The following is a 12585-nucleotide window of genomic DNA, read 5'->3' as shown; positions in this document are numbered from 1 at the left end:
CAACAGACCTATGGTACGACCTTGGACAACTTAATATCTCAATGCCTCAGACTTCCTCATCTGTAAAAATAGGGGCCTATGCTACAAGAGCATAGGATGAAATCTTGGTCCTGCTGAAGTGAATGGGCGTTTTACCATTGATATCAATGGCATAAACCTTTCACTTGTGGAGTCTAAATTCATGAATGTGTGTAAAAAATACTTTAAGATCCTCAAATGGCAGGCAGCACAAGGACAGAGTTTTATTTCCTATCATGATAAATGTTTATTAAATAAGTGACTATGCCTGAAGTTTACACCATTCAACTGATAACGATGCAATATATTACCCATTTAATGACATCAGTTACCCCTTAATTGTTTATATTACAGATAAGGCTGCGAGATTGTCATGAAGTCACAGATTCCGTGACTTCTACAGCAGCCTGTTCAGCTGGCCCGAGCAGCTCAAGAAACCCCTGGACCAGTCGCACTGACCACTGCTGGGGCAGTCTCGGGCCACTGCAGCCCCTTCCCCCAGCAGCAGCAGGAGTTTGGGTGTGCCCTCAGGATTGGGGGTTGGGGCACAGGAAGGGGTGAGGGCTTTGGGCAGTGCTTACCTCAGGAGCTCCCCGGAAGCTGTAACATGTCCCTCCCTCAGCTCCTAGGTGGCACTGCAGCCAGACAGCTCCAAGCAATGCCTCCACAAACAGGCAATGCCCTGCAGCTCCCATTGGCTGTGGTTCCCGGCCAATGGGAGCTGTGGAGGCAGCACACAGAGCTGCATGGCTGCGCTTCCACCTAGGAGCTGAGGGAGTGACATGTGCTGCTTCCAGCGAGTTGAATGGAACCAGGGAAGAAGCCTGCCAACCCCGCCAACCCTCCTCCCCCCAGCACCAGTAGGGATCCTGGGCTGCTCCCCCGAGAGCACCTGCAGCACCCACAGGCCACCCCCACCCCAAACTCCCATGACAGCCCCAGACCCTCCCCCCAAGATTTAGTCAGGAGTATATAGTATAAGTCATGGACAGGTCATGGGCTATGAATTTTTGTTTACTGCAGGTGACCTGGCACTGGGGTTTTAGGTTGTTTTCTTTAATGCCATTTACACCTTGGAAATACCAGGAATATCAGAGTTTGTGTGGGGGGGGGGGGTAAGAAAACTGAATTTGTGCTGGAAATGGCCCACCTTGATTATCATGCACATTGTAGGGAGAGTGGTCGCTTTGGATAAGCTATTACCAGCAGGAGAGTGAGTTTTTGTGTGTGTTTTTTTGAAGAAAAAAAAAAAAGGGCGGGGTGGGGGGGGGTGAGAAAACCTGTATTTGTGCTGGAAATGGCCCACCTTGATTATCATACACATTTTAAAGAGAGTGGTCACTTTGGATGGGCTATTACCAGCAGGAGAGTGAGTTTGTGTGTGAGGGGGCGGAGGGTGAGAAAACCTGGATTTGTGCTGGAAATGGCCCAACTTGATTATCATACACATTGTAAGGAGAGTGATCACTTTAGATAAGCTATTACCAGCAGGAGAGTGGGGTGGGAGGAGGTATTGTTTCATGGTCTCTGTGTATATAATGTCTTCTGCAGTTTCCACAGTATGCATCCGATGAAGTGAGCTGTAGCTCATGAAAGCTTATGCTCAAATAAATTGGTTAGTCTAAGGTGCCACAAGTACTCCTTTTCTTTTTGCGAATACAGACTAACACGGCTGTTACTCTGAAACAGGTCTTCCATGGTTTTGCTTAAGTATTCCCCCCTCAGACAAAGAGGGAACGATGCTGGAACTTTAATGAACATTTTTCAACAAAGTGTTTTTTAGACACTGGAGTTAGACAAACAAAAAATTACTTTAAGTAATTGTGCTTCGCTCTCAATTTCTTAGCTTTAACCCTTGTGAGATCATAATTTCATTTATTCTCCAGTTGCCACAGAGGGTAGAATTTTCAAAAGCACCTGAAGTGACTTATAAACATGAGTTCCATCAACTTTTAAATGGGATTTGTGCTCTTAACTCACTTATATTTCCGGCAAGTTTTTCTGCTTGGTATTTTACATTAAAAATTTAAGGTTAGCTGCTCTGGAAAACTCAGTGAGATTTTCAAAATATCTATATGAGTTAGGGGTCATGCTCTTAAGTCATTTAAGCACTTTTCCAACACAATTAGACCAGCTCAGTGTTGCACCTGTAAAGCTAACTGTATGAATTTGATCTGTACATAGATCAATGACCTTGAATACAATCCCTAGAAATACACTTAATTTTACAGAAATAGAACCAAGGACCACTTTTACACCAAATTTCCCCTCCCCTAAGTACCTCTAAGCAGAAGATCATGTGTACTCTACCCAACCTACTTATTATAGGCATTAAAGGTTAAAACTACAGCATGAATTAGGAGTATTGCAAAAAAAATAGATAAGCAAATAATTCAGTGTGTCAGCAAAAATATAAATCTTACCTTACTACATCATCAATGTTGTTTCGGTATACTCCTTCAAGTCTGTCTGCAGGAAAACCCATAGCAATTATGTTTGGATAAATATCTGAATATCCAAGTTAAGGAAATATTTGGAAAATAAATTGGTAAAGTACACAAAATTGCAATACTAGTATTAAATAGGTTCTAATGAAAGGTAAAGAGTAATGACCAAACCACTTCATTACCAAAGAGAATTAAGTTCAACAGTTCAAAATTACTTTAATAAGGAAACATGGTTGTTAATTATTAAGGAACAAAAATAAATTAAGCAATAAATGCATGAAAGCGATGATTCTTTCCAGAATGTGTGTGTCCGGGGGGGGGGTTGGGTTGAGAGGTATTGCATAACAGACTAATCCCTACTCCTGAGGGCATTCTGCACCAAAACATTAAAAATTCTGTCCCAAAATTTTAAAATTCTGCAAATTTTATTTGTCAAATAAATGTGGAGGCTCTAACATGGCAATGGGGAGCACAGGCCACTGGCTGCAGAGTGGGAGATCACTGTGCAGCTCCCCCCGGGACATGGGCTCAGTGGTAAGGCAGCACCCAACCCTGATACAGCGCAAGGACCAGGCCCCTCTGTGCCAGGTGCACTAGGAGTGGACAGGCAGGCTCAGCAAGGGGCTCTGAGTGTAAAGGTAATGGAATTCTATAGGGGGGTCTAGGTGAAGGTGGTTGGGGCTCAGCGGGGGGGGGGGTTGGGTGTGGAGGGAACAGAGCTCAGAGGTGGGGGGGTCTGGGTGTCGGGGGCACAGTTGGTCCAGATGCAGCTGACTGAGGCTCATCGGGGTTGGGATCCGGGTGGCTCGTCGGGGTGATCCAGGTGCAGGGGGAATAGGGCTCATTGGGTGGGTGGGGTACTGAGTGCAGGGGGATGAGGCTTGGAGGGAGGGTCTGAATATGAGGGGTTCTGTATGCACATGGGTTGGGTGGATGGGGGAGCAGCACCCTGTACAGGGATCCCTCCCTCTTGCAGCTGAGGAGCAATGGGTGCAGTAAGCGGGAGGGGGAGCTTGCAGAGCTTCCTTCAGCTGGGGGAGAAATCTGGGGTTGGTCTGACCCGGCACCAGATCTCTTTCAAGGGAAGAGGAAGTCCCATCCTCCCCAGCCCAGTTGGGACTAGCAGCTGAGCCTGACACAGGGTAGGAGCCACCAGCCAGATCTTCCCCAGTCCTGCCTCCTGCCCCACAGTGATTTTCCTCTCTGCCGGCTGCCCTAGGCACCCGAAATACATTAATGGGGAGAGTTGCATGACCGCTCTTGTGGCTTTCTTAGCTTCCCAGTCAGAAAGTCATTTTTCTGTGGGGAAGCAAAGAAATACATGGGGGACAAATTCTGCACATGCACAGTGGCACAGAATTCCCCCAGGAGTATAATCCCAGAGCGAACTGAAAGTCTACCACAAAGTGTTGCAAACCCGGATTAATTTTGTCTATCAGAAACATTTACAGTTGGACAACACTAGAAAAAACAAACCATTTTGTTGTCAGAACCAAAACAACAAAAACGTTGAGGAAAAAGTGCTCTACTTCTTCACGCTTATAGTATCCACACCTATAAAAGTCTATTTTAAAAAGTGTTACACAGTTTTAAATTACAAAAACATTCCAAACTAAAAGCTACCTTAAGCCATTAGCAAGATCCTAAAGTAGGCAGCTGAGTATTAGACAGCAACATTGCACTTTAAGATACTGAAATACATGTCTCAGGTAAGGAGGAACTGGCAACCCTGCACAAATAATGCAACCTATCACTCAGAGCTAATGGTTGAGGTGGTATTCTATCCGCAGTACGTCTGAAGTCCTAAATACGCAACATTCAGCAGATGTGCATTTACAGCATCTCGGAAGGATTATGAAGTTATTTCTTTTTGGTATAGATGGGGAAAGCCCAATTTCCCCATTTTTGGCCCCAGCATTAAACTATTCTGTCTGAACTGCTCCTGAGTCACACATATAATCGGAGGAAAGAACATAAGCATCCTCTTTCAAAAAAGTTGACTGCTTCTTGGAGCAGCTACTGCTGGAACCCACAAGAGGAGAGGCAATTCTTGATATATTCCTAAATGGAGCACAGGGATCTGGTCCAAGAGGTGAATATAGCTGAACCACTTGATAATAACGACTATAATTTAAATTTAACATTCTAATGTGGGGCGAGGGGGAGAAGACATGAAAGAAGCCCATCACAGTAGCTTTCAATTTAAAAAAGGAGACTATACAAAAATGAGGAAGCTAGTTAAACGGAAATTAAAAGGTACAGTCACAAAAGTAAAATACCTGAAAACTGCATGGAAACTTACTAAAAACACCATAATAGAGGTTCAAATTAACTGTATACCACAAATTAAAAAACATGGTAAGAGGACCAAAGAAGTGCAACCATAGATAAACAAAGTGAAAAGTGTTTAGAGGTAAAAGGCATCCTTTAAGATTCAAAGTTAAATCCTACTGAGGAAAATAGAAAGGAGCATAAATGTTGGCAAGTCAAATGTAGAAGAACAACAACGCAGGACAAAAAAGACTGAAGAGGAACTAGCCAAGAAACTCAAAAGCTAACAGCAAACCATTTTTTACATACATCAAAAGGAGGAAGCCTGCCAAACATTGTGGAGTCACCACTGGATGACTGAGGTGCTAAAGGGACACTCAAGGAAGATAAGGCTATTGTAGAAAAATTAAATCAATTTTCTCCAGCCATCTTCACTGCAGAGGATGTGAGGGAGATTCCCACACCTGAGCCATTCTTTCGAGGTGAAAAATCTGAGGAACTGTCCCAGCTTGAGGTGTCAGAGGTGGTTTTGGAACTAAACAGTAATAAGTTACTAGGACCAGATGATATTCACCCAAGGGGTCTAATGGAACTCAAATATGAAATTGCAGAACTATTAACTGTGCTATGTAACCTATCATTTAACTCAGCTTCTGTACTAGGTGACTGGAAAGTAGCTAACTTGATACCAGTTTTCAAATAAAGTCTCCAGAGGCGATTGAGAATTATACGCAAGTAAACCTAACTTCAGTAATAGGCAAACTGGTTGAAGCAATCATAAAAATCAGAATTATTAGACACAGATGAACACGATTTGTTGGGTGGGGGGGGGGGCGGGAAGAGAACATGGTTTTTGTAATGGGAAATCATGCCTCACCAATTAGAATTCTTTGAGGGGAGGCAAACAAACATGCGGACAAGAGGGATCCAGTGTACTTAGATTTTCAGAAAGCCTTTGACAAAGTCCCACAACAAAAGCTCTTAAGCAAAGTAAGCTTATCATGGGATAAAAGGGAAGGTCCTCTCATGGATCAGGAACTGGTTAAAAGACAGGCAACAAAAGGATAGGAATAAATTATCAGTTTTCAGAAGGGAAATAAGTAAACAGTGGTGTCTCTCACAGGGATCTGTACCGGGACCAGTGTGATTCATAAATGATCAGGAAAAAAGGCTTATCAGTGGAATGGCAAAATTTGGAGAGGATACAAAATTACTCATTAGTTCAGTCCAAAACTGACTGCAAAGAGTTACCAAGGGATCTTACAAAAAACTGGCTAAGTAACAAAATGGCAGATGAAATTCAGTGTTGATAAATGCAAAGTAATGCATATTGGAAAACAATTTGAACTATACATACAGAATGATGGGAACTAAATTGGCCGTTGCCATTCAAGCAAGAGATCTTGGAGTCATCATAGATAGTTCTCTGAAAACATCTGCTCAATGTGCAGTGCCAGTCAAAAAAGCTAGAAGTGTTAGGAACCATTAGGAATAAGTAAGACGACAAAAAAGATCATATGCCACTATATAAATCCATGGTTACACCCACACCTTGAATATTGTGATCAGGTCTGGTCAGACCATCTCAAAAAAGATTAGAATTGAAAAAGGTGCAGAGAAGAAAATAAAAACCATTAGAGATATGCAACAGCTTTCATATAGGAGAGATTAAAAAGGCTGGGACTGTTCAGCCAGAAAAGAGAGGGCTAAGGGGGGAGGGGATATGAGAGGTCTGTAATATCAAGAATGGTGTGGAGAAAGCGAAAAAGTACAAGTCATTTACTCCTTCAGATAACACAAGGAACATGGGTCAACCCAATGAAGTTGATAGGCAGCCGGTTTAAAAACATACATAAGGACTTCTTTACACAATGCACAGTGAACTTGTGGAACTCGTTGCCAGGGGCTGTTGAAGGCCAAAATTATAATGGGGTTCAAAAAAGAATTAGAGAAGTTCATGGAAAATAGGTACATCAATGATTATTAGCCAAAATGGTCAGGGATGCAACCCCATGCTCTGGGTGCCCCCAGCTTCTGATGCTAGAAGCTGGGAGTAGATGACAGGGGATGGATCACTATTATCTGTTCTGTTCATTCCCTCTGAAACACCTGGCATTGGCCACGGTCAGAAGACAGAACATTGGGTTAAATGGACCATGGTATGACCCAGTATGTCCGTTCTTATGTGTAAATAAAATGTTTGTAAGAAAAATTAAATGTTTAAGCATGAGCAGCTACATACCATAACAGTGCTCAACATCTGCACTGAAGTTCCAGATATTGATTAATATTTCTAATCAGAGTACTTGTGGCACCTTAGAGACTAACAAATTTATTTGAGCATAAGCTTTCGTGAGCTACAGCTCACTTACCTATTTCTAATCAGTATCTTAGTCTGAGGGAAAAAATAAGTTCTACAATAAAGATAGAGATAATATGCATACATGAAACCAAAAGAGCTTAGAAAAGGAACAGTGAATTTGAGTACAGAAAGCCTGGCTGAAAAAAATTTAAGATGCGCTATTTAAAGATGAACCCTCACTGGATGTTGATTAGATGAATGTAGGGTTAAACAGTAATCCACTAATTAAACTTTAAATTACAGTAACTCCTTACTTAACATTGTAGTTATGTTCCTAAAAAAAATGCAACTTTAAGCAAAATGATGTTAAGCAATCCAATTTCCCCTAAGAATTAATGTAAGGGGGGGGAGTGGGAAAGAGGTTACAGGGAAATTTTCTTCACCAAAGACTGACTGACTAATACACACACAGTTTTAAACAAATAATGTAGTACTATACACAGCAATGATGATTGTGAAGCTTAGTTGAGGTGGTGAAGTCAGAGGGTGAAAGAGGGTGGGATATTTCCCAGGAAATGCCTTACTGCCAAAAGATGAATTAGCACTAAGCTGAGCCCTCAAGGGTTAACACACTGTTAATGTAGCCTCACACTCTACAAAGCAGCACGAATGGAGGGAGGAGACAGCATGGCGGAGTGAGACAGACACACTGTGTCTGAGAGCACGACAGCATGTGTGAGAGAGCGAGAGAGAGACGTGTGAGAGAGAGATGTAGGCGCATTGCCCCTTTAAGTACACTGCCTTTTTAAGTAGATCAGCAAGGTGAGGCAACAGCTGCTGCCAGCAAGCTCCCTCCGTTCTAAGCACTGTTCTGTCCCATCCCCTGCCCTCCCTGTAGAGATGAGGTACAGGGACACCCCGACATTAGCACCCCTCTTCCCCCGCCCTCTGTACAGAAAGCAGGAGGCTCCCGGGAGCAGCTCCAAGGCAGAGGGCAGGAGCAACACACGGCAGTGCAGGGAGGGACAGCTGAACTGCCAGCAACTGACAGCCTGCTGGGCAGCTGCAGCACTGGGAACTTAGGGGAGCTGATGGGGGGCTGCCAGTCTGCCCTGGTTCCAAGCCCCCACCACTTAGGTCCCAAAAGGTTGCTCTTTCTGCCAGCAGTGGACAAAGCAGGTGGCTGCTAAACATTATAAGGAAGCATCACGCAACTTTAAACAAGCATGTTCTCTAATCGATCAGCGACGTAAGAAAACATTAACCAGGACAATGTTAAGTGAGACATTACTGAACTGTAATTTAAACCACGAATTTCACAGATGTGTCTTCACATTTTCTTAATTTCTGAATATTCCTGTAGTCCTTCAGTTATTAGGCTAAATATAGAAAGATATGAGAGTAGACAATCAAGCTAACTATAAATACAATAAATGATTTTTTTAAAACAACTAAGCACTAACCTCATACAAAAATGAAAAAAGCTGAAGAAACCACTGAGATGGCAATTTGCCACATCTTCTGAAGATATGAATATGTTTACACAAATTATCCAGTATTTCTCAAAGATTAGACTGTCATGAGCTACAAGATAACAGTTAAGTAGTTTTAGTTAACCATTCCAAACTCCCCACAAATCTGTTTGCAGTCTATGTGCCTTGTACTGAAGTAATACATTTGAGATCTCTGTATTTACAAACTGTGTTAACCAAAATACTGAACAAGTTGTGGAAAGTACACTAAAGTCTTAAAACAGCTGACAAGAATTTAATGTGTTAAACTTTCAACAAAAACCACAAACATTTAATACATAGTAATCCTAATATTACAGGTTTCAGAGGAACAGCCGTGTTAGTCTGTATTCGCAAAAAGAAAAGGAGTACTTGTGGCACCTTAGAGACTAACCAATTTATTTGAGCATGAGCTTTCGTGAGCTGTAGCTCACGAAAGCTCATGCTCAAATAAATTGGTTAGTCTCTAAGGTGCCACAAGTACTCCTTTTCTTTTTTCCTAATATTACAGAACAGTATCTATTTTAATTAAACAATTTTATTCCCAGGTACTAATAAAAATATACTGTAGTCAAAACATCTACTGTTAAATATATGCCCAATAATTTTTAAAATGCTTTCTAATTTATTCTGGAATTTAACCATCTTGTATAATAGGCAATGTATTAGTTAAATTTTTCTTTTATTAAACCTCAAGTTTTAGCCAAAGTTAAAAAATAAATTTTATCATTTTAATATTTAAGTCAGTAAGCTCTTCTTCTTTCAAGACAATGACAGATTTACATGGTCGGATACCATGTGAAACTCCAAAATACATGCTGTCTTGAGCATTAAAATGCATGCAGTCTACAGCTTTCTATTAAAAGTAGTAATAAGCTGTGTTCAATTAGTATAGTCACAAAAAAACTAGCTACTGCTTTGTATTTACTCCTATGTTAGTAATTACTAAATTTTTACTCTACAGCAATTAGAGGCTAATAATTATGTAATAAGATAAGTGGTTTAGGGACATAGTTTGAGCAGTTAACAGTAAGTTACTCAACTACCTATCTTTTAAATTAGTATAGTAATTAGTATCAATTACCTTCCTTCCTAGGTTTCAGAAGCATCTGATAAAAACCAGATTCCTGTCAGAGAACTACGTTTTGTTCACAAAAATGCTTATAGCCTGCATCCTGCACTAAAAAGTTCACCTATAACAAACCACTGTTCCAAAACCAGCCAATATGTAAACGTATAACACACCTGCCTTTATAAAAAGACTAAGCATATGCACCAGAGTGGATAAAAATCAATGATTTAACCGCCCCCTCCCCCTGCAAAACAAATGGATTTTTTCATTTAAATTGAATTTTTTTGATAAAATGCTTTGAGGAAAAACCTATCTAAAGATAAAGATACATTATAGCTCAAAGATATCTCATCATGGAATAGAGATTATAAATTCTAATTCTATAGTATGAGAAAATATATTCATGTAATGTTTAAGAAAAGTTTTGTAAATGAGTTCCAGTAATTTATGGATTAGGGACCCAATCTTATGGGGTTCCAGGACCTTCTGTATAGATTATTTAGGTTAATCTTTCTATCTACCCAATGGGACTCAGTGCTTAGTCTAGAAGATACCATCAGAGATGCTTAGTTTTGCAATTCTCAAACTGTGGATTTGTGTCTCCAGAGAGTACATGGTTAACAGCAAAAATGTTTAAGTAAAATATACAGAGGTGAGAAATAACAGACCTCAACCCTATTGTCCCTCTAAATTTGTGTACACAGTCAATCCCTTGCCTCTCACTAGAAGTGCAAAGTTTCAAAAAGTTCAATGAATAGAAGATTGTTGGGGGCAGAATATCTCTGGACAAGGAGAAGTCTGTTGATAAATGGGAGAAGGGAGGAACAGGCAGTAGAAACAAAAATGAAACTGAGCAGCATATTTCATAAGTCTTGAGGTCTTTCTGAATGTAGCCTTCACTGATTTGAGATCTACTGGAAGGGAAAACCAATAATGGCAGCAGGCCGTAAAAGTGACCCAGTTTGGGTCTCATCTATCTCAGAGTTGTGAAGAATATGTATTAAGGTTATAATAACCAACAAAAATGCACTTTTATGTAGAAATCCATGATTAAATAGAGTCTTCCTGATTAGTGATTTAAACCAAATCTACCCCAATATGCACTGGAAACACATGCAAAATCAAATTAGTATGTGTCATTTTGCTACATCATAACTAAAAGCAAAGCTTTCAATTAAAGAACTATTTCTGCAGCTCACGAGTATATACAAGCATTTCACAATATTATAAAAATATTCAGTAAATCCAATGCTGCAATATATTGCATGAAACAACTTTCAATACAGCAATTCCTCTGCATCTACAACTGGGAATAAACACTGTACATAAACAGTAATTTCCCTTCCAGATAGTTTGCAAAATAATTCATTTTCCCCCCTTTTAAATCTAGTTTTTGCTACTCCAAAACACATTTGAGACTATACGTCCACACAATCATGATGCCATAATTCTCAAGATGGAAAAATATCCCAAACAATGAAAACTACCCTTCTCTCAGTCTATGCAACTACATTAACAAATCAAATACTTTCCAGGATTTCTATATGGAGTAATCTGCAGATGAAACAGATTACAGGTAAGGTTATGTTTTAGTTATGGGTATGTTTAGTAAAAGTCACGGACAGGTCATGGGCCACAAACAAAAATTCACGGGCCTGTGACCTGTCCATGACTAACTAAAAATACCCACCCTGACTAAAACTTGGGGTGGGGAGGGTCGGTTCAGGGGTGCTGCGGGTGATGGGGGAGGTGGCCCGGGACCCCTGCCGGTGCTGGGAGGTTGGTGGGGCTTCCTATCTGGCTCTGCATCCCTGCATCTCCTAAGTGGTGGACCCAGGGGCCAGGACAAAGGCTCCACTGCTCCTGCCACAAGCGCCGGCTGCCGCAGCTCCCATTGGCCGGGAATCGCAGCCAATGGGAGCTCCAGGGATGGGGCCTGGGAGTGCAGGCAACACGGAGACCCCCAACCCTGCACCGCCTAGGAGCTGCAGGGAGGCCATGCAAGTTGGAGCCAAGGAGTCCTCCACCCCAAGGTAAGCACCCCCCCACCCATAGCCCTGAGCCCCAAGCCCCCTCCCCCACACCCAAATTGCTGCTGCTGCCCTGAGCCAGCTCCAGCAGCTGCAGAAGTCATGGAGGTCACAGAAAGTCATGGAATCTGTGACTTCTGTGACAGACTCCCAGCCTTATTATAGGCCATAAAGAGGACAGACCAAACAATCCAAACAGAGCATCCAAGCAATGATATTTAAAATGTGCAAGCTAATGGATATATTGTTTCACACAGTACATGGTCAAACAAAGGTACAGGCAGGAAAGAGTTGTAAACTGAACTAGTTCATTTACAGATTTCCAGTTTACACAAACTCTGCCCCTACTGTCCTACACCATTACTTAAAAAACCCTCCCATGCGGTGAGGTCAGTCAGTTTCCAAGCAGTACAAGTTTCTTCAGTATTCAAGATAGTTACAGATGTTTACATTATTAACTATGGTCAAATCTAACACTCCTTTATTTTAAGACTATGGACTGTATGTGCCACAAACCAATTTTTAAGCAGCAAAGATGGCTGAAGTTTAAAAAGTTACATCAGAGTTTTTCATTTCTAGGCTAAATGCCACCATCTTTACTCATGTTGAACACACTTCACTGTGCAAGTAGCCCCATGGAAGCGAAGTGGGTTATTTGTGGAGTAACATAAGTATTTGAATCAGGCCCATAATGAGCAGAGTATTACTGATCACCGATTTTACTAAAACTTCAGTTATACTGAACAACTTAGACACTTTTCCAACCACAGCACCATAGGGAAACCATGCCAGAATTCCATGCCAAAGTGATTTGATAAACCTAAAAAATCTTGAAATTAGTGAAATTCATTGCAATCCAAGTACCATTTGAATTCTGAAGCTAAGAAACTGAGAAGAGAAACTATGAATCTAAAGATGTAGAAACTAAGCTTTC

General features: G+C 41.3%; 2 protein-coding genes across 5 annotated transcripts in view; one reads left to right on the top strand and one right to left on the bottom strand.

Annotated features, from left to right (window-relative positions):
- ATAD1 (ATPase family AAA domain containing 1) overlaps positions 1-12585 on the top strand; it is a 448511-nt gene that overhangs the window by 363434 nt on the left and 72492 nt on the right. The window lies entirely within an intron of this gene.
- The window catches only part of PTEN (phosphatase and tensin homolog), a 93521-nt gene that overhangs the window by 64328 nt on the left and 16608 nt on the right, over positions 1-12585 (bottom strand). For 2 of the 3 annotated variants that reach the window (XM_073353741.1, XM_073353742.1), the window contains exon 3: positions 2442-2526. In XM_073353741.1, coding sequence (XP_073209842.1) covers positions 2442-2526 — 85 coding nt within the window. Of the gene's footprint in view, positions 1-2441; positions 2527-12585 lie in introns of those variants that run through there. The other variant, XM_073353743.1, reaches the window with a different exon arrangement.

The sequence above is a fragment of the Lepidochelys kempii genome, chromosome 7 (assembly GCF_965140265.1).
Source record: "Lepidochelys kempii isolate rLepKem1 chromosome 7, rLepKem1.hap2, whole genome shotgun sequence".
Classification (NCBI taxonomy): domain Eukaryota; kingdom Metazoa; phylum Chordata; order Testudines; family Cheloniidae; genus Lepidochelys; species Lepidochelys kempii.
Note: the sequence above shows the minus strand (reverse complement) of the source record. Positions and strands in the feature narration are given on the sequence as shown.